This window comes from Condylura cristata, unplaced genomic scaffold (genome assembly GCF_000260355.1).
Source record: "Condylura cristata isolate star-nosed mole 26May11 unplaced genomic scaffold, ConCri1.0 scaffold00006, whole genome shotgun sequence".
NCBI lineage: Eukaryota > Metazoa > Chordata > Mammalia > Eulipotyphla > Talpidae > Condylura > Condylura cristata.
The window spans coordinates 34496494-34520127 of record NW_004567107.1 but is presented as its reverse complement, the minus strand read 5'-3'; the positions used below and the strand labels follow the sequence as shown (position 1 = coordinate 34520127).

General features: G+C 38.1%; 1 protein-coding gene across 1 annotated transcript in view; it reads right to left on the bottom strand.

Annotated features, from left to right (window-relative positions):
• TRPM6 (transient receptor potential cation channel, subfamily M, member 6) overlaps positions 1-20342 on the bottom strand; it is a 99487-nt gene extending 79145 nt beyond the window's left edge. Inside the window, exons 1-6 of the mRNA XM_004677990.2 lie at positions 20283-20342; positions 18282-18350; positions 15969-16048; positions 13645-13683; positions 5906-6083; positions 1667-1880 (exon numbers count right to left, since the gene is read on the bottom strand). Coding sequence (XP_004678047.1) covers positions 1667-1880; positions 5906-6083; positions 13645-13683; positions 15969-16048; positions 18282-18350; positions 20283-20342 — 640 coding nt within the window. The remainder of the gene's footprint in view (positions 1-1666; positions 1881-5905; positions 6084-13644; positions 13684-15968; positions 16049-18281; positions 18351-20282) is intronic.
• Between the last annotated feature and the right edge of the window lie 3292 nt (positions 20343-23634).

The following is a 23634-nucleotide window of genomic DNA, read 5'->3' as shown; positions in this document are numbered from 1 at the left end:
ACCATTTGAGTTGAAAACCATCTCAAGAACAGGCAGAAGCTTGTAAGCAGGGCTTTTCAAGTTTAAATTTCCATAAGAATCACCAGAGGATGTCATTAAAATACAGATTCAGATTCTACCAGTCTAGGGTGGGACCTGAAACCTATATTTCCAATAAGCTGCTGGGGAGGACTGATGCGGTGGGTCCAGAGACCTCTGTCAAGTAGTCACATCCCATGAAACCGAGGCTGAACAAGGCAGGGGAAGATTAAGGCTTAAGGAAATTCCGAGTATGTCTCAATTCTCATTTCTTTTGTTCATATGAACTGTTTCAGTAGTCTTTATATTATTATTATTATATCTGTGTTCCCTAATTAGCCCTAACCAAAAACAATAAGTAGTATAAAGCATGAGGTAGTTATTCAAAGAAAAGGCCTTTGCCAGATTTACCTTTTTCTGAACTCTGCAAAAATTCTGTCTCTTTTTAAACCAGAAGTAAACTAAGTACTGTACATTGGACTTAGGACTCTGCCACCTTCACTTTCTTTGAAGAATGTGAAGCAATAATTATCTTACCAAATGTACAAGGAGAACTATCAGGTTATCTATTAGAGCCAAACCAAATACCATAAGTTTTATTTTGCTTTGCTTTTTCAATCATTTGCTTCCTTTATGCCTTTCCAGTCAGGAGGAAATATTTTTTAATGATTTTATAGATACTGCTGCATGTGCTGTTCAGTTTAGGCAGATGTGAACAACCTGAGCTCACAAACAGTTCATAAACAGACTAACCTAACCTGTAAGGCAAACTATAGACATGTGACAAGTGCTACACACAGTAAATGTGATAGAAATTAAGAAATGAAAGTGAACAATTTTATTCTGACGTGAGTGATTGGCATACAACGCAGATCTCAAAGGATGGGCAGAATTTCATAGGACATATTAATGAGAACATCCCAAATCAAAAGAGGAAGTGAAGACAAGATGGGAAAGGACAGGTTAAGGATAGAGGTAAGAGATGAGGCTGGTAGTGCCACAGGATCTTAACCCTGACTGCAATTAGCATGCTTCAGAAACTCCACCCTGGACAGCTCAAGGTAATCTGGTGTCGAGCTAGGACATAAGTATTTTTTCAAAGCTCCCCAATGATTCTTAACATGCAATCAGTTCATAAACACTGATTCCGGGAGCAAGAATACTAGGAATTCAGAAGCTACATAAGGTTCACACAAGAGAAAAGTCAGTGCTAGTGTAAATTAAATGGCGATCATGTAGTTAATTATCTCCTCAAGACCAATCTGCCCAACACAGCTATTGCACTAGTCACTGACTTCCAATGTCAGGGCACTGGACCATGGCTACAAGAGTTTAGCTAATGCCCGTGACCCTGAACTGCACATTTCTATGAACTCTGTGTCCTTTATAACCTCCTGCACTCCGAAGCTCATAAAAGACTATTTCCGTTGCCAGATGTTGTGTATTTTGATTACAGTAAAAACATTTCAGGGAAGGCCTGTGACTCTTCTGGGGTTATTTTCCAGTCACGATACTCTTCATCTTTCTCCTTCATCCTGACCCATCCCCCAGGGTGCTACAGAGCAGAGATCTGGGGCTACACTGCCTGATTCACAGGTTCTAGGAAGAGGGAACTTAAAAAAAAAGTGAAACAAGGATGGTGCTTTACCTGTGTTAATGCCTTCAGTAATGATCCAGGCTCCTGTTGTCTTTGCAGCTTTAACTAAACCTTGGCTGAAGATCTCTTTAAGTTTAGAGAGCATTTTAAAGTTCTGGATGCCTCCATGGACAGAGATGACCAGCTTTGGCAGTTCCATCTTCCATTCTTTCAACATTAAATGTAACAGATGATCCAACTTTGTATCATAAGAAGTTCTGATATACTGGAAGACAGGCGCATGGACACATGTTTATAACATAGGGAAAATACACCCCAGAGAGAACACAGCAGGACAATCACAATGACCAAAACTTGAAAGAAGAATCAGAAATCTTTTTCAAAATAATGGAAATATTTACTTTAAAAGGATCCCACACCCCCCTTTAAGTTTCCTCTGGGAATTACAAGTCACAGCAGGGAGACTTCCTCTGGCTTTCAGGGTTGCCCCCAGTTGTACTCTAGAAGGTATGATGTGAGATAGAAATACTTCAAAATGGCAAAAAGCCAGCAAAGCCATTTTAAAAGGTTTTGATATAGGGTGAAATGGGTGATTTTTTTAAATAAATACTATGGCTTTAATTTTTAAAAAAAAAATTAAACTGGGGTACAGACCAGAGATGCGGAGGGTGAGAGGATTCACCAGGGACAGAGCAGGGAGTAGAACAGGCAGATCGATGAAGTACACTGCTGAGGGGAGCAGCAGGCGGGTCAGGAGAGGTCTGCCACACCATGTGGTCACCTCCGGGGCAGGCGGGGATCGAACTCATGTGAAAGTGGCTTAAGCTTCTTAGTGCAGTGCTTTAACCCGCTGTGCCACCATGGAGGGCCAAACTATGGCTTTAATTTATTTGACCATTTCATGTGTTTGCATAATTTAAATTATTATACATTTGCTTTCCTTTTTATAATTCCTCTATATGCATTTAGAAAAACAATGCAACTATTTTCCTAAAAGTAAATACTTTTCACATAAGATCACATTTGACTAGTTAATGTGGCCAGAAAAAAAGATGCATGAAACCCATGTCAGCAGGTAGCCTCAGAGTCATTCTGCTTTTTGTCGAAAATTGCAGTGTAACTGGCTTTCTACTTCTAGCAGGATTCAATTCACAAGGAAGGAGGTAGTGCTGCTGCCACAGCCACATACAAACCATTAAAATCATACTGAAACTGGCTCTCCCTCGTGGCGCAATAGGTTAATGCACTGCATTATGAAGCTCTCCCAAGCCACTGCAGCACGAGTTCAACAGCCCCCTCCTCCCCCCTGCCACATGGCGTGGCAGACCTCTCCTGACCTGCCACTGCTCCCCTCAGCAATGTATTCAGTACATCTGCCTGTTCTGCTCCCCCTCTGTCTCTTGTGAATCCTCTCACCCACCACACCTCTGGCCTGTACCCCAGTTCTGTAAGCATAAATAAATGAATCTTTAAAAAAATATTCTTCTTAAAAAAAAAATCACACTGAGACAAGTTTTCTTCCTTATACACAGCCAACAAACAGCAAAAATAAGTCAAATTTACAGGAAAAAGTAAGAACAGTAAGAAACCAAAAACTGCAAAACTTGACTAAAAAATAACTAAAGGATTAGATCTCTGGACATCAAATAGAAATTACTGGAGGATCTGTATGCTTCAGAATTTGGTAATGATTTTAAAACAATAACAATGTATCTAAACTTTAAACTTCATAAAACAGAATCACTCTCATTCATAATTAAATTAGAATTCCTGAGCATAAGGATGGTGCAGCCATGGGAGAAAGGAAGTAGCAGAGTGAATGGAGACAGAGGGTAACTAGGATTCAGTTCATGAGGAAGGAGCCTGTGCTGCTGCCACCACCTTACAGCAAGTTAAAGAAGAGGAAAAAGTACAAGGTGGCATTTGTGAGCCAATTTGCTTTGCTCTGAATAGAATACAAACACAGGAGGCAATTCTGGTTTAGCTCACCTTCTTTCTACCCTAATCTTTCTCCTAAACCTCCCTCTCTTTAAAATATAAGTCTTTTAGTCCTCAAAGGTATTTCTCCTTAAGATTTTAGGACAGGGCCCTCCCTGGTGGCGCAGCGGATTAAAGCACTGCACTAAGAAGCTGAAGCCACTTCCTCATGAGTTTGATCCCCACCTGCCACAAGGCGCGCCCGCTGCTCCCCTCAGCAGTGTACTTCCTCTATCTGCCTGTTCTGCTCCCCACTCTGTCCCTGGTGAATCCTCTCACCCTCCGCAGCTCTGGTCTATACCCCAGTTCCGTATGAATAAATAAAAAAATCTTTTAAAAAAAAAAGATTTTAGGGCAAACTTGATTAATTAAATTATAAGCCCTAAAGTCTTTTCTCCCAAAGGCCAACAGAAGGCAGTGCTAAAGGTTAACGATTCTTTCTCCTCCCCCTCACTTATAACTAACTCTCTTAGAATCCTACTGGCAAAGATTCATCTCCCAAATCTTTGAGAAATGAGGCAGGAGGGATAACAACTGGGAAGGAAAAGAACTTGGATGGAGAAGAATAATCAACTCCCACAGCCTTCCTACTCCTCTCTGTAAACCTAAAGTACAATTCTGGACTTCTATAAAGGATAGCCTCTTCTTTTCTCAGAGCTCAAATAAAATGCATTCAGATACATAGAAGAAGCAGGAAATGAATGCTGAGCATAAAATGTATTAGTGATCTATCTGACCATATTTTCAGTTCTAATAAATGCACCATATTTTCTTTTGACCTTCATACAAGCTGTTCTTAATGCCCAGAGTGCAAATTTTCCCTTCTTCCTTACCAGATACCTCAAGCCATTCATCTTTCCAATCTCCTTTTAGTTGTACCTACTTCAGATGGCTTCCTTACACACACATACACACAGACACATACACACACACACACACACACACACACACAAACCATGAGAGTTAGCCAGTTAGCCTTTTCATTCTCTCAAAGAACTTTGTTTCCCCTTTTCAAAGTACCCCTACCTCCTGTGTTCATTTATGTCCTACTATCCTCACCTGTCTATAAGCTTCATACATGAACATAGGCTCTTTGAGACATAGCAAAGTGTAGGCATCCAATAAATATTTGAACTGATGACAAGTGAGCAAAAAAAATGAAATCAAAAGAAGGAAAACTGGCCCTCCTTAGTGGCGCAGCGGGTTAAAGCACAGCACTAAGAAGCCAAAGCCACTTCCGCATGAGTTCAATTCCTGCCTTCTCCAGAGGTGACCACATGGCTTGTCAGGCCTCTCCTGACCTGCCCGCTGCTCCCCTCAGCAGTGTACTTGTAGATCTGCCTGTTCTGCTCCCCACTCTGTCTCTGGTGGATCCTCTCACTGTCCCTGCACCTCTGGCCTGTACCCCAGTTCTGTATGCATACATAAATAAATCTTTAAAAAAAAAAAAGAAGAAGGAAAACTAACACCTCAGGGGGAAAAATTACATAGACAGTTCTATGAGTTTCCAAAAAGAATTGGAGAAGTGTGGACTATTTTCCTGCCAACTACAGAAAATATCACACAAAGTTCAATATGAGAGGATTAATAGCCAGAAATCTAGACTACAAAGAGCACTGTATAAGGAACTTTTATTATGATTACACTACTAGGAAATGTTGTTTCAAGTCCATAGAACAAATGGCCAAATTCCAGAATGCAATAGGTTCTGAGCTTTCCTAAGGTAAATACCCAGAACTTTCCCTCACCTAATAAAGTAGTATATGACTAACATGCTCAAAAGAAAACACCCATGTTAGCTGACCAGTCAATACAATGCAACTCACTGCAATACCATCATGTCAGGCACAAAAGAAAAACTGATGCAGAAAGCCCAAGTACTATCTTTCTGAAAGGACAAGAAATTCCCCCACTTCTTTCCTGAGAAGAGGCTCTTACAAGAACACTGCAGGCACAAACAGCCACAATAATCTTCTAATTATTTGCTGTGGCCATGCTTCAGTTAAAGCATGCTTTGGGGTGATAACTTTTTTCCCCATTCCTTAAGAATAGAGGAAGCCTTTGGTAACTGTCTCAAAGTTTAGTAAGTCATTGTCTTTTGCAGAAGCCAAAAGTTACGGGGGAAAGGTCAGTGAAATAAAGAGCAAGTTACTTCACACTTGGGAAAGGTACAATGCCCTGCAGACATAAAGGAAGGGTCAGATCATTACAGGGATATTTTTGCAATAAAACCTGGTCATGTAATCACCTATACCTGGAGATATAGTTCATCTTCTCTTAAAAACCAGTGAAATACTGGGGTGGCAGACCAACCTTGGAATGGTAGGTATGTTCTCCATCTTGGAAATTAATAGTGCCAAAGGTATCGGTAGGGCTTTTCCTTGTGTGTTTTTCAACAGACCATTGTTCATTTTCAACACCATTGGCGGCTGAGATAGTCCAAGGATGATCTATCCCATGATGGTCTCCAATCAATCGCCCACAGCTACACCTTAAATTTGGGATTAAAAAACAATTTTAGGAGAGAAAACATTCCATAGTTTTCTAGGGTCACATATAGATGATATAATCTAACAAGTTTTTTAAATTTCATGTTAAGATTTATAATATGGATTTTCCTCTAAGTTTAGAAACCTTTCAGGAGTTCTCTCCCTTGGTAGCACATTAGAATTATTTCAGGAATGCTTTTTAAAAACACTAAAAATTGGGCCCAGCCTGGTGGCACAAGGGGTTAAAGCACAGCACTATGATGTTATCCATAGCCACTGCAGCATAAGTTCAATCCCTGGCCAGGGAGGTGACCCACTTGGCACAGCAGACCGCTCCTGTCTCACCCATTGCTCCCCTCAGCAGTGTATTTTAGAATATATGTTTGTTCTGCTCACTACTCTGTCTCTGGTGAATCCTTTTGCCACCCTGCACCTCTGGCCTGTACCCCAGTTCTTGTATGCATAAATAAATGAATCTTTTTTTAAAAAAAGACAATAAAAATCCCTTGCATGCCCATATTCATAGCAGCATTATCTACAATAATCAAAAACAGAGATTTACCCCAAGTGTTCAAAAAACAAATGGATAAAGCATTGTGGTATATACATACTATAGAATATTATTCAGCCTTAATAAAGTTATGAAATTCTGTAATAAGCTAAAACATGGATGAACCTTGAGGACATTATGCTAAATAAAATAAGATAGTTGTAAAAAGACAATACTGCTGTATCCCACCAATACGAAGTGCCTAGAGTACAGTTAAATCCACAGAGATAGAGAATGGAGTGGTGGTAGAAGGAGCTGGAAAGGAGGGGCCAGTGATTATACTTAACACTACAGATGTAGACACCTAAAAATGTTATCGTTGCTGTTGTTTTTTAAAAAGTCTATTATATAGTTTAAGAATGTGCCATTTACTTTGTCAATTATGCTTCAATAAAGCCATTAAGGAGAAGTCTGACAAGATGGAGGAAAAGCAAAGCTGCTGGTCTCCCCTCTCCACACATTTACAATCAATTATATGAATAAGAACAACAATCCCTGGAGGATAACCATATGACAATGATATACATAAAAGGACAACACAGCAGAGAGGGTAGGAAAACTGAAATTTGCCTTTCTGTTGCTGGTGACTGAAGTGTTCAGGCCTGCATCAGGGATGTGAAACCCAGGAACAGACCTGGAGAGGGTGCAACGTCATCAGTGTACAGGACAGAGGTCTACCTCTGTAGACTAGTAGGAGTAGGGAGCAGAGGATTGAGGTAGAGTGCCAGGTAGACACTATATTGCAACATAGAAATCAGGCACTCAGAGTTATAGAGTGAAACACCCTACTCCCCTAAACAAGGAGGATTCCCCAAGAGGAATCTGAAGTCAGCAGATAGTCTTGGTAATTGTAGGATCTGTATAATGAATGACTGTCAGCTTGATCTCATACCTCCCAGTCTCACCTCCACTGGGACTAACACCTAGATAGCAACTCTATACAGTGAATACTGTCCTTAACCAGAGTTTAATGCAGTAGGCTCTTGACAATAGGAGTAAGCATAGAGGAACAGGGTTCTGGGGAAGGGAACAAACCTCAATTCTGAAGACTGTAACCCCCTCCAGATATTACAATAATTGAGTGAGGATTGAGGTAAGTCTGCAGGAGATTCAGCTTTTTGTACAAAGTCATTAACATAAACCTTGAGAAATATGCTCTCCCCCACCTCCCTGTTTTTGCCTGTAATCAGAACCTGGGCACCAGCTGGTCCACAGTGGGAACCAGCAGATCTCAGCCTTGGTTCATTCTCTTCCTGCCCCCTCCATGGTCACAGATCTGGTAAAGCAGAGCTGAACAACAGCAGAGAGGTTGGTGCTGACCCAAAATTATTTGAAAGTTTTGACTGAGGACTTGGCCTAGGGAAAGTGGTTATTGTAACAACTGCCCCACACCACCACCAACCAAAAAAAAAAATCTGTGATAGCTGCAGAACCTCAGGAGGCTTGAACTCTAGATACTCACTAGCAGTGCTTGTAATGCTGTACTTCCTAGCTCCTGTCTCCCTCCCCTTACAAGCATTGACAAGTGCAGAGATGTCAAACTATGAAGCAAGACACCTAAGGCCAACTTCCAAAGATAAGGAAATAAAGCTCTTCATTTCAACTGAAATCAACGAAAATGAACAGCTGGAGAAAAATACCACAAATGGTAGAATAAAAACAAACAAACAAAATCCAAATCGTGCCTTCCCTGGTGGCACAAGGGCTTAAAGCACAGCACTGTGAAGCTATCCACAGCCTCTGCACCAAGATTGTAATCCTGGCCAGGGAGCTGACCCACATGGCACAACAGACCTTTTTTGTCTCTCCCTATGTTCCCCTCAGCAGTGTATTTCAGTCAATTCACCTGTTCTGTTCCCCACTCCGTCTCTGGTGAATCCTCTCAATCCACCTCACCTCTGGCCTGTACCCCAGTTTTTGTATGCATAAATAAATAAATCTTTAAGGAAAAAAAAAGAAATCCAAATCTAGCAGATCTGCTAACTTACCTGAAGAGGAATTCAAGATAACAATGATACTGTACTTGTGGAAACAAGAGAAACAAAGGGTGAAGAAAAAAAGGAATGCAGCAGAGACAGAGAAAACTTGATATGGTTACACACAGAATTAATGGATATAAAGAAGACCATAAATGACAAGATGCATCAATAACTCATAAACACAGGTTGATACACTGGGTAGATAATGCTTAAATAGACCAGCAAAGAAAAAAAAAAATAAAACAGAGCTCTTTGGGACAACTTAAAGAAAAACAATATCTGTCTCAGAGAATACTAAAAGTAGACAAGAGAAAAGTATTGACAATTTTTAATTAAAGAAATAATAGTTAAGGCCCTCCCTGGTGGTGCAGCAGGTTAAAGCGCAGCACTGAGAATCTGAAGCCACTTCCGCATGAGATCGATTCCCGCCTGCTGCCTGCCCCGGAGGAGACCACATGGCGAGCCAGACCTCTCCTGGCCTGCCCGCTGCTTCCCTCAGCAGTGTACTTCGTCGATCTGCCTGTTCTGCTCCCCACTCTGTCTCTGGTGAAGCCTCTCACCACCCCTGAGCCTCTGGCCTGTACCCCAGTTCTGTATGAATAAATAAATAAATCTTTAAAAAAAAAAAAAAAGAAATAATAGTTAAGGTTCTCTGTAATCCAACAAAGGAACTGGGTATCCTGAGCTAAAGGTTCAAAGAAAATAGATCCAAACAGACAGATCACAAAATATATTATGATCAAACTGTAGACATTATTATAAACTAGTAGACATAGACAACAAAACTAAGGTTTCTAAGGTTAAGAAGAATGGGGAGGGGGGAGGTCAAAGAATATAGTTTGATGATGGAAAATATTGAAAAACAGGTAAACAAAAAACCTCATAAAGAAACAAAAATCTCAAAAATATAATACATAAGAAGAGGGGCCTCCCTGATGGCTCAAGGGTTAAAGTATAACACTACGAAGCTATCAGCAGCCATTGCAGCATGAGTTCAATCCCTGGCCAAGGAGCTGACCCACATGGCGTGGCAGACCTCTCCTGTCCCGCTCACTGCTCCCCTCAGCAGTGTATTTTGTCAATCTACCTGTTCTGCTCCCCACTCTGTCACTGGTGAATCCTTTCACCAGCCCCTCACATCTGTGGACTGTACCCCAGTTCTTATATGCATAAAAAACAAATTAATCTTTAAAAAAAAAAAGGAAAGTTAGTCAATGCAAAATGAAAAAGATGCAACTTCAAAGGAACACATAAATACACACAAAAAACATATGAGAACTATATTATACACATAAGGTAAATAATAAATTAATATAGATACCATTTTGAAAGGAGAAAAATTTAATAAATGTTCTTGCAAACAGTTTTGAAGAACATTTAATATACATCTAATACACAATCATGATTTTTACTATACAACAAAATCAATTAAGAAAATTAGGTTAAACTTAAATTATGAAAACAGAAAATATGATTTTGTGAAAAAAGGATAACATTTTCTCCTTTGATGAATTAGGAATATTTAGAAGGCAAAAAAATAGAATTTGAATGTATAGACCTTGAAAACTTTCTGCAATAGAAAATTGTACATCACAACTAAGAAAATTACTTATATCAAATATGTCAAATCTTATATTTACTGCATACAAAGAGACTGTTAAGTTTATAACTGATTCAGGCTAAAAGAAAAACAAATAATAAATAATCACAAGGTGCTTGCTCTGGCTAGATATGTTAATCAATCTGCCTAATTTTGACAAAATAGTTGAAACTATTATATTAAATGTTGGTAAGGTAATAGTGAAAATAACACATTCTCATATTCCTGAAGGCATACAACATTTGGTAATATTTTGAGGTGTGTAACAGAAAGACATGTGACCAGTTCTCTAAGGAAAAGATGATTACAGACACTAATCTTGAGATGAGATAACCACTGGAATTATGAAAGACTTTAAAATAGCTATTATAACAATACTTTGGCTGATCTCTCCCAGCCAGCTACTCATGCTTTTCCTTCCTACAATTCCTGAAACTGCTCTTACTCCTCCCTCCAAATATCATACTCAAGAACAGAGCCAGGAGGACATATGTGCAGCTACCCCTGAGGTTTTGAGCCTCAGATGCTAGACTAATTGCATTTGATAGGAAGAGTTTATATTGTACCAGCAAAAGGCTTCAAAATACTTAAGTAATGCAACAGGTCTTTACCTACTGACAATGTATTCTAGTTATTTTTTTTTTTTTAAGATTTATTTATACACACAGTGCTGGGGTATAGGCCAGAGGTGCAGGGGTGGTGAGATGATTTACCAGATTCACCAGAGACAGAATGGGGAGCAAAACAGGCAGATAGATGTACACTGCTGAGGGGAGCAGCAGGCAACACAGGAGAGGTCTGCTGCTGTCATGTGGATCACCTCCATGACGGGGATCAAACTCGCACCAAAGTAGCCATGGCAGCTTCGCGGTGCTGTACTTTTACCAGGGAGGGTCGACAATGTGTTCTAGTAACCAAAGAAGTGAAGGGAAAAGCAGTTGCCTCAATACCCAGATATTGATTATTCTGTTGTTTCAATGCCTCATGATACAATAAAACCAGGAAAATTTTCTCCAATAAAATAAATAAACCACTGAATGATTTCAATTTTAGAATGAAGACAATAAAGAAAACATTAAGAACCACAAGCTAAAGTAATAGAAACTATTCGATTTGAACAGAGACTAAAAAAAGAGAGAGATAAAACAAAAATAAATAGAACCTCAGAAAGGAAGCTATAGGAAAATATCAAAAATCTAACATTTGTAGTAAGTATAGATATTTGAAGATATTTGAAGAAATAATGGTCTCCCCAAATTCAATAAAATATATATCTACAGATACAAGAAGCTCAGTGTACTCCAACAGGATAAACATAAGAACTTCATGTGAAGAAAGAACATAATCGCATGGTACTAAAAGCAAAGGATTTGGTAAAAATATTTAGAGAAAAGCTAGAAAAAAATGACATATTATTTATAAGTAACCAATCTTGATTTATTGGAGATTTTGCCTCAAAAATCATGGAGGACAGAAAACTGGAACATTTTTCTGTTTTTAAAGAGCTGTCAAATCAGAAACTTATATTGTAAAAATATCTTTGAAAAATGAAGATAGGATACAGACCATTTCTAGTTGAAAAAAAATAAAGAATTCATCACAAGCAGGATTTCTTTAAAGAAAATACATGTATTCAATACAATGAAGACCACTTCTTTTTACTATATTCTTATGTTTGCTTAGAAGTTTAGCAAATTTTCAAATAATTACAAAAAAATAGCATTCGAGGAAAAGGTGCAAGGTTAACTAAGTGGAAACTCTTCCTCCAATATTAAGCACTAACACATGAACCCCCAAAATTCATATGTTAAAACCCTAACCCCCAAAGTGATGATATTTGTATTTAGGACCTAAACAAAGTTTAAAATGTGAATCACTAGTAAAGGTTATATTGCATTATAGAGTTAATTTTGCCCACAAGTTGTATAATTATAATGAATATACATTTGATCTTTATCTCTGCTTCTTCACTGGCACCAAAAAGCCTTGGAGTTTTCTAAATAGAAAGAATAATAAATATGGTGGAGGTTTAATCACAAATACCAGTGATTCAATCAAGCCAAATATACCTATGCGATGAAGCTTCTATAAAAACCCAAAAGGGGCCCTCCCTGGTGGCGCAGCGGGTTAAAGTACTGCAATGAGAAACTAAAGCCACTTCCGCATGAGTTCGATTCCCGCCTGCCCCGGAGGTGACCACATTGCGTGGCAGACCTCTCCTGACCCGCCCGCTGCTCCCCTCAGCAGTGTACTTTGTCGATCTGCCTGTTCTGTTCCCCACTCTGTCTCTGGTGAAGCCTCTCACCGCCCCTGAGCCTCTGGCCTGTACCCCAGTTCTGTATGTACAAATAAATAAATCTTTAAAAAAAAAAAACCCAAAAGGATGGGGTTCAGAGAGCTTCAGGTTGGTGATCACAGAGGTGAGACCCAGAGAGTGACACCTTGGAGAGGGCATGGAAGCTCTGAGCCTCTTCCAAATATCTTGCCCTAGACATCTTTGCATCTGGCTATTCATAAATACACTTTACAATAAATTAATAAGTGTAAGTAAATGTTTTTATGAGTCTTGTGAGCCATTCTAGCAGATTAATCAATGAGGAAGGGCTCATGGGAATCTCTGGTCTATGGTCCAGGAGTCTGAAGGCTACTCAGATTTGTGTTGGGAGTCCCAAGTATGGAGTGAGAGTGTTGTCTGGTAGGACTGAGCCCTTACCTATCTCCAGTAGATAGTGTCGGAACTGAGTTAATTATCTGATGGTATTGAAACTAAAACACAGGCCCTCCCTGGTGGCACAACAGGTTAAAATGTAGCACTGGGAAGCTGGCCACAGCCCCTTCACTGCAAGTTCGATCCCCAGGTAGAGAGGAGATCCACATGGTGTGAGAGATCTATCCTGATCTGCCCACTGCACCCCTCAGCAGTGTACTTTGTCAAGTGTACTGCCTGTTCTACTCCCCACTATGACTCTGGTGAATCCCCTCAATGCCTCTGTACCTCTGGCCTGTATCCCAGTTCTCTATGCATAGGTAAAGAAAACCCCTATCAGGATTAGTGTAAGAAATGGAGCTTGGTATGTACACATATCACCTGCAAGTCACAGATCACATTCAGTGTTGTTTGTGAATGAAGCACTTTTATTATCCAAATATAGCATAGTAAAATGAAAATATAATGCTTTATAAGTATTTCAACAGATGTGCTTGCCATGACCCTTATGCACTTACATCTTCCAGTAATTAAAATAATTAGATTGAAATATCCAGTCTCCTTCCAAAAATATCTCATTTCATTTTTAAAACTTTCCTTGAAAAGGCAAATAGGACACACCAACAAAACCCTTTCAATGGGTCCATTTAAAACATGAGAAAACTATCACAATGAGTTTTAAACAGGAACTAAAAGTTAAAAGAAATTTTATCTACTTAAATCTCACCTGATTAAATTCTGGCAGACCTGGCATCCTGCAGTACATCTAAATTTTAAAAAATAAAAACTTTATTAGTATTAGAAGGAATATGTAATATCTTCACTGCCACAAAGATTATTATCTTCGATGGGCTGGAAATCAGGACTTTGAGTCTTCATATGTCACTTCCCAAATATTCCCATAGCCACTTAACAATATAATTATGTTGCAACAACTTTGACTTAATTGACAAAACACTGAGTTTGGAGTCAAACTACCTGGTTTTAAATTCTGTAAGCCTCAGTTCTCATATCTGAAAGAAGTTGTATCCTGTAAGTTTATTAAAAAGATTATCTGAGATGTGGATGTTGTTTTATACACTGATACCCTGCCTATAATGGCAGCTGGCATCACTACACTATGACAATAAAAATTCTTAAGAATTCTGAGATACAAGTAAGAAAATAGATAGGTACTGTAGGATAAATGGAGATGGCTCAGGCTTTTGTGCCAATGGCCTCTGCAGCTATCAGCGGAGGCCTTGAATGCAGGAGGCACTTGGGAGTGTCGGCTTGGGGTGCACATGCCTGCGGGTGGACACCTGGAACGTGGTGTGAGCATACGTAAGCAGCTACACCTGAGCCTTGAGAGTGAGCATATAAAGGTGGGATCACAGAGGATGGGGGCAGCAGAGGACAGTGCAGAGGAGAGCCCAGAGGGCCCCCCAGAAAATCAAGGAACCGTTGCTATAATTATTATCCTTACTAATTTTTCTCTTATGATTCAAAAGAACTTTCAGGATGTGGGGGCTCGTACTGTGGTCATAGAGGATCATGTTTTAGATATAGAGGAATTTTAATTAGAAGAGAACTCTCTCTAAAGAACAAGATAGTGCTCATAAAATTGTGTCATTCTAGATGTTTCAGAAATGTTTCCTCCTGCCTTTTGGAATGTATTGTTACTTTAGATGTTTCACTTCAACTATAAATTCAAAACGAAAAGGAAAAAAATACTTCAATGAAATCTATCAGTTTAGTTTATTAGGAACTATAAAAAAGAGATAATTTATTAATTATATTTAAAATAGAAAACCACCACTTCTCTCCTAGGTATCACAAGGAAGAAAACTACATGAAACCCATAATTTTGATAATCTTACTAGGATCTAAGAGAAAACCAGTCCTCCATTAACTTTTTTACTATCACACAAAAATAAAGGTAGCTTTTTCCCTAAAATCTATAGTACATCTTGAACATTTATGAAATTATGATCACTAATATTCTTCCTGAGTCTAATGTTAGTGACCTACAGTTTATCACTCTTCATAAAGTTCAATGTAATTATGAAGATGACTTTCCTTTACAGAGCTCATTCCACCTTCTACAGCAACCACCATCCCATTAAAAGATGCCATAAAAGAGAAAGGGTAAAAACAAGGTTACCTTGGTATTCTGTAAACATTTTATAAGCAAGTAAAATGGGAGTTTCCAATCACAGGACTTATAAGCCACAGGTAATTTTGTGAAGGTGAATTCCTTTACTTTTAACTTCTTTTCCCTGAGGGTAATGCTACCCAGTCTTCATTTCATGGAACCAATTACACTAGGAAATTTTCCATGGCCCTTTCTTCCCCTCTCTTTCACTGGCTGCTATTTTGAACTTTGTTCTATATGCAGAGCTTCCAAGGAGTTGTCAAGAACTCAGAGTAATCATTCCATTCTGCTGTCCATTATCCCCTCAAATGAAAGATCTGTGAGAGAAAAATGTACCTAAAACTAACAACTTGAGTAATGTGAGCATAGCATTCTGAAATATCCCAATCACTACTTTCAATAGACACTTTAGAGATAAGTCACAATATTTTGAATATTCAATATTCAGAAGCTGTAAATTTATATAAATAAGCATTTCACTGGTGAAATGCTTACAGATATTTCCCTGATACTATCTCCCCCCCCCCCCCAGAGGAACAAGAGACTCAAAGATAAAACAACAGTATGAAGATGCCACATACTAACAGTGGATCCAGCAGAGTGATATCAGTATGATGAACTTTTATTCTTTTTATTGTATTAAGTTGTTGAACAGATGCTTATCAGGTGCCTACCAAACATGGCAGTCACTGTCCTAGGTGCTGGGTTTGAAGTGGGGTACAAATTAACAAGGTTCCTGTACTTAACAAAAAATCTGCTGAGTTTTTCTAAAAATTATGCATTAATTTTATGAAGATGAAGAAAAGGGCACTGATTTTAGATACTCATTTTATTGATATTATCAAAATTTCTAGGTTTTCCCAAATAAATTTTAAGCAGTGCTGCTTTAAAAAGAAAAATGTAATTAAAAATTGTACCTGTGAGGGCCTTTTGAGCTGGGTATGATTTTGCTACATTCTCTCTTGTCAAACACTCCTTCAATCCAGGATTTCTGGGACTGAACAGAAAATATTGTTACTTTTATAAGCTAATTAATTGAAAAAGTAGTATAACCACCAGTAGTTGAGATAGGCACAATATTTAATTATCATATACACTAATAAAATGTCAAGGTGACCCCCAAACATGCTAAGCATTTACTGGCCTCTCTAACAGACAATATAAACATAAACTAAATGTGAACCCCCAAAAAATTCATAATGTTAGTTGGTCTATTATCTCATTTTAAGTGAAAGTTCCCTAAATGTACAAATCAACCAACAGATATAATTGCTATGTTCTTTTAATTCTGTTAAGAGTCCTTTTCATATCTTGTACCACAATCCTACAGTGAATATCAAATTCTCAAACTCCAAAATTCTCACTCATAAGTTTTTCCACTTTAGCTAAGATTTCAAGTAGCTGGAAAGAGTATAAAAGCAAGATTGATTCACCTTCTTTAAATATGGCCTACCGTTGACTATGTTGTGTCGCATATCCTGTAACTCAATTATTAAATCTAAGAGGAATACTGGTACTCACATTACTCCTAATAAATTCTATCTCATTCTACAAACTCAAACCATAGCTGAGCTCTTAAAGAAACTGTATTAAAAGTCTAGAAGCATAAAAAGACACTTCTCCAAAGAGGAAATGCAGATGGCCAACAAGCATATGAAAAAATGTTCAACATCACTCATAATAAGGGAGATGCAAATTAAAACCACAATGAGATACCATCTCACCCCAGTGAGAATGACACATCTTCAAACAACTAGCAATAACAAATGTTGGAAGGATGTGGAGAAAAAGGAACTCTCCTGCACTGCTGGTGGGAATGCAAACTAGTACAACCACTATAGAAAACTGGCGGTTCCTCAAATTGCTAAACATGGAGCTTCCCTATGACCCAGCAATCCCACTCCTACGTATCTACCCAAAAGATACAAAAATACTGATTGAAAAAGATACCTGCACCCCCATGTTTATTGCTGCTTTATTTACAATTGGAAAAACATGGAAGCAGCCCAAATGCCCAAAAGCAGATGACTGGATTAAAAAGAAGTGGTACATATATACAATGGAATATTACTCAGCAACCAAAAAAGAGAAACACATGTCTTTTGTAGCAACTTGGATGAAGCTGGAAAAGATCATGCTTAGTGAGATAAGCCAGAAATAGAAAGAAAAATACCGGATGATTTCGCTCATAGCAGGAGTATAATGGACCAGGCGAGAAAATAACAAAAATAATGAACAACCATATACCAGAGACATTTTGTAGGGGTGGAGTGGGGAGTGGGATCAAAAATGGGGGGGGGGGGAAGTGCACAGGATTATGGTGATGGCACACAGGTGACTTAGTGATGGGAAACCCGCGGGGATTACAATTGAGATGGAAAAAAAGTGTACAAAATGATGTAAAAATAAACTGTTATATATTAAAAAAAAAAAAAGTGTAGAAGCAGAGAACACTGAGTCCACAGTAGAACTGAATCAACTGATGAGCTTGGCTTTTTCTTCTAACATGAAAAAAATTTAGCTCTACATGGCGTGAAAAACTAACTGTGGCTGTAACTTTATACACACATACATATTAGAACAGTGATGAAATGGCAAGTGAACCAAAATCTACAAGGAAGTTTTCTTTCAGCCTCCATGTTAATGCATTTTCTATCGCACTCCTATTTACTTCCAGCCTACAATTGAAGGAAATGCACTGAACCATAAAACATGTTACAAATCCATCTGTGAAAATTCATTACTACACTTTCAATAGTTCCCCAGATGACTATGAAGGAATTCAGGACATACCACCCCAAAATCTGCCTCCTTGGTGTGTTGCTCATTTTGAGCTAAAGTAACTATAAAATAGCAAGTATGTGAAGATTTTTCTAAACTGCCCTTATCTACTTAAACACAGAACTTCCAAAAGGAATTCAATTGTCATAAGTCCCTTTCTTAGCAGTTTTGCCAACCAGATGGGCTTGATTCTTATCACAGGAAAGGGGATTAGAAGCTAATACCCCACTTAAACAACTCTGTTACAGTTTGTCATATCTCCCATTAGGTCTTCAAAAGCCCATTCATCTTTCCTAAAAATAGTTTTCTCCTCTTAGTGTTTGCATCCCTTCTTTCCTTCCTCTATTAAGTTCCCAAATATTTGAATATTTACTTTCATCTACCTGTCATGCCCCCACATATATAATATTAAAAATTAATCAATCTCTGTAACTTTTCTCCTACTCTACCTGTGGCTTGTCAGTTACTTCATAGACCCAGTTATCAAACATTGGAGGGCAGAGGAAATTTTTCTTCTCCTACAATGCAAAAGAGGCCATTTATAGAATCATTTACATACTTGAATATTAAATTCATGGATCTTGTCCAATATGCACCGACTTTAAGTATGTGTTCATTTCTGCACAGAATTATGTATAATCAGAATCCAAGTCTTGTTTAAAAATTGAAAATGGCACAGTGGGGAAGTGGGGATGGGCCACAGGAACAGAGATTGGTTGGTTCCTGTGCATTTTAAACTTATCTATATAGAGAAAAATACCCCAGATCAAGTGCAGAGTCATCTTAAATCATCCTTCTCTCTTACTCCTTTTGTGGGGTCAGCAATTGTTCTGTGTTGAAAGATACTCATTATAAACCACTCACTATAAATCTAAAAACTTGGAAAAAATCCAGACTCAGAACTTAGAACTAAACATACTAAATTCCAAATCTATTATAACAGAAGCAACACCGTCTTTTACAATCAGTAAGCCTGCCCCCACTCAAGAAAGTTAATAATTTCATTTATTCACTCTGAACATGTACGAAATACCTAATTTTTGCAAAAAAAAAAAAAACTTCTTGTTACTATGGAGGCTCTTGAGACGTTCCTTCGTTTGAATTTCAAAGCATCTGAATTCGTTCAACATTTTTTTCATTATAATAGTTTATTTTTACATCATTTTGTGCCCTTTTCCATCTCATTTGTAATCCCCATGGGCTTCCCATCACCAATTCACCCATGTGCCATCACCATAGTCCAGTGCACTCTTCCCCTCCCATTTTTTATTCCATTTCCTACTCCACCCCCCGTAAAATGTCTCTGATATATAGTTGTTCATCATTATTATTATTTTCCCTCCCTGGTCCTTTATGCTCCTGCTATGAGTGAAACTATCTGGTATTTTTCCTTTTCTTTCTGGCTTTTTTCACTAAGTATGATCCCTTCCAGCTCCATCCATGTTGCTGCAAAAGGCATATGTTTATCTTTCTCACTCAACAAATATTTTAGGATAGGCCTTCAAGCTGCATGCTGAAAGTCCTTGCCAAAAAACAAACAAGTTTTTTGCTCTGAAGCAAATTAAAACACATAGGAGAAAACAGAGAATAAATTGATAGTGTTAAATTTATTGTGTACCAATTAGCTATTAAAAACAGCTCCAAAAGAAATTGCTATACAAATTAAACAAGCTGTGTTCAAACACTCCCTTCTTTTAGCCAACTCCAGGAGGACTACCCGGATAAATGACTTCATCTCTTCATTTATTCATATATAAGAAATGGAAATCATCATAAATCTACCTCACTAGACTGTTGGAAGGAATTGATAATTTAAAGACTTAGAATTCTCCCAGGGACTTATCAAGGTACAATAAAGCTTAGCTATTATAACTGGTAGTATCAAAAGTAAAATTTAGCTTTCAGTTGGTCACCTAGAAACTTATTTTGATTTTTTTCCCCATAGAAATATGACCTCCAAATCTCCCTTCTAGCACCTCTCAACTACAAATAAATGCCCTTTACAGGCCTACTTTCCCTCACTAGACCTACCTCCCCCAGGCCTCTTAACGGTTATTTCTGTAGCCCCAGGAACCTACCCCGTGCTTGCTGAATAAGCAAGGAAATTAACACATTTAAAATAGAACTTTGGGACTGGTGTAAGTATTTTCTCCCCACAAGTGTAAACAGGAAACCTTTGCCATAATAAGAAAGAGGAAATTTGTCCTGCAACATCCATAGCTTATCTCAAAACTATGAGAAAACATAAGTGGACTTAATTGAGAAGTGTTTTCAACAATTCTCAATTTAGAACTTTATCACCCTACCTCCTAAAAGAACCTTTCAATATCCAGTGCTAGAGGGAGGAAGTGGCTCCCATGTTCAGTTCCACTGAAAACTATTAAAAGACCAAAGGTTTGTTGGTTCTGATTCAATAACCCCAAACTATATAAGGCAAATGCCCAACATACTGGCTTCTGATAAAGGGACAGAATATCCTCCTGGTAGTAGAAGTTGACCATCTTGGCCATCTTTATAAAGTGGATTTTACTTTCTTTTAAAATATACTTGGGAATAAAAGACACAAAAACAATGATTGAAAAAGACACCTACACCCCCATGTTTATTGCTGCTCTATTTACAATTGGAAAGACATGGAAACAACCCAAAAGCAGAAAAGTGGTTGACAGGATTAAAAGATGTGGTTCATATACACAATGGAATATTACTCAGCAACCAAAAAATAAATAAATGAACGCATGCCTTTTGCAGCAACTTGGATGGAGCTGGAGAAGATCATGCTTAGTGAAATAAGCCAGAAAGAAAAGGAAAAATACCGGATGGTTTCACTCATAGTAGGAGTATAAAGGACCAGGGGAGAAAATAATAATAATGATGAACAGCTATATACCAGAGATATTGTATGGGGGTGGGGTGGGGGATGGGAGGGGGCGAGTGCATGGGACTGTGGTGATGGCACATGAGTGAATTGGTGATGGGAAGCCCATGGGGATTGCAACTGAGATGGAAAAAGGCGCAAAATGTTGTAAAAATAAACTATTAAATATATATATACACACACATGTATACACACTTGACGATTTGGTTGTTTTTAATTGTTATAATTTGACAGAGGGGTAGGGAGAAGACAAAGATAATATTATTAGCCTCAAGCTTAATGTTGGTTACAAACAACTGGCCTTACATGCAATCTCAGGTCTGAGGTGAAGATAGAGAATTACAAAGAAATATCTAAAGACGTATACTCCAACAGCAGTGTGCTCAAACTAGCCCAATACTCTCTCACCGAAAGTATTTCTACATTGAGGCCTTTTAGCATTTCCAGGTAACAGATTCTCTTTGTGAAGTTTTGAGAAATAAAAAATTCATGTTAGAGACATTCTTTCAGTTTAGAATGAAATTCTATGTCATAAAAAATTATGAGCAAGGAAAACAGTGATAAGGGTGACCCCCCCCCAAATCCTCACTACTAATGTGAGACAAATTTTTGAGCCATTGAAGGTCATGCCTAAGATGACCCACTAACTTTGTGGGATGCTGGGAGTCACAATCTGGCAGGAAAAAAAATAAATCATTCCAAATATGTGCTTTTTTTTTTTAATATCCGAGGGAGTGAAGAAGAGTATAGAGAACAGGCAATTTATCTTCATTTTTATGAGCTTCTTGTACTAAAAAAAAAGTACTACTAACAAATACATCTTGAGCTAAAACTGACCACTTACTCTCATTTATATTCTCCCATTCTATGTTTTACGCTCATCATATGTTAACACTCAGTAGTTTTTCTCTTAACATTACTTTAAAATGCATAAGTCAGAGCAGTATTTTATTTTTCTAGCATCTACAACACTAAGCAAAATACCAGAACTGATCAAATAGAAAGTAGTTTCACACTCCAGATTAACACTATACTTTTCCTACACAGTCCTGCCTTATAGCAAAGGACTCTTAAAACCGAGTACCAGGCAGATGGACTCTTCCTCCTACCACACACAATCTGTCAGCTAAGAAGAAACTGCAGTAGTGCAAACTCCACCTGTCTATTCCAAGATTCAGCTCGGGTCTGCTGCTGGGTTCTGTCTATACTCTTCAAGGACATGTCCCAGGACTCAATCCAAAATAACCCTGTCAGGCAGAGGACAATCAAGCAACAATAACCAAAATCCAAAGCTCTAGTTGCCAGGTGTTGACCTGACTTGTTTTCTAGAAAAGAAAACTTTTCCAGAAGCCAGCATTAAGAGTAATTCCTAAAAAACACAAGACAGGGCCTTCCCTGGTGGCGTAGTGGGTTAAAATGCAGCATTAGGCCCTCCCTGGTGGTGCAGCGGGTTAAAGCACAGCTCTAAGAAGCTAAAGCGAATCCTCTCATCACCCTTGTACCTTCAGCCTGTACCCCAGTTCTCTAGGTATTTATTTATTCTGAATTAATGAATAAATAAAATCTTAAAAAAAAAATGCAGCACTACACAGCTGACCCCTGCCACTTCAGCACATGTTTGATCCCCAGCCAGAGAGCTGACCCACATGGTGCAGCAGACCTCTCCTGTCTTGCCTGCTGCTCCCCTCAGCAGTGTATGTCATCAGTCTGCCTGTTCTGTGTCCACTGTCTGCGGTGAGTCCTCTCACTGCCCCTGGACCTCTGGTCTGTACCCCAGTTCTCTATGCATGGATAAATAAATCTTTTTTAAGAAACTCACAAGATAAACTTCTTTTTTTCCTTTCTGGCTATAAAAGATAAGCACTATTTTATAATATATTTAAGTAGGAATGTCAACTAGATAACTCATAAGTTCTTAAAATGTCACCTCTCCCATTCAGATGAAGAATTTTACTAACATTTTCATATACTACTTTGTTAAGCAAAGGTGCTATGAATTTCAGGATAAATTTCTGGATCATATGAACCCATGGGATACATGAGTAAAACATTTACCAGTTTTCCACCATTCCTAATGGGAAATAAATACTCAACTGTGATCCCACCCTCAAATAAAGATTTACAAAGAACCCCATTATAACAATATAAAATCACAATTCAAATAGCAGTGAGAAGACTTTTCACAGACTTCAACCCAGACCAGTCTCCTTGGGAGTACAATGTACAAACAACATGTTTACAATTTCAAGTATTAATTATTTTGATAAGAAAGGAAAAGAAAACAAGGATGCTTTGTTTTTATTAGAATAAAAGTGGCTAATGAATACAGTGTAAGTGAATGCTGACCTATTCATTGTCTAATCATTTTACTCAGTTAACATTTCCCAAATTAGATATTCTCAATAACGTGCAATTTTCAAGCAGCAAAATATCCACAAATTTGCTTATTCATTATGCATTATCTTTTCTTATACTCCAAATATCCTGCTAAATTACCCAAAAGAAGTACTCTAACCAAGGGGGGAAAAAAACACTTCCTTATTGTGAAGTTATATTATTTTGTATCTTAAATAATTGACTTTTGGGAAAATCATCATCCTCTGGGACAATAAAGTTTTTATTAGAAATTACAGGCTAAAGATAATTTCACCTGTCATCCATAATAAAGTTTATATACACTATGGAGACTACCTGTTTGATTTTCTCAGGGAAGCACAGCAGAAAAAATACTGCAATAGGATTTTGCTGCTTGAAATTCAGTCAAGATTTTAACTTAGACAAATTCAAAATGCTTGCTAAAAAATGAGAGGGCAAGAAGATGAAAGAGAAAAAAGAAGAAAAAAATGGGACAATTTTAATGTTATTCCACTCTCAGAAGTATCTTATGCCTAAGAGTATTGCATTGTATTACTGGCTTTGGATAC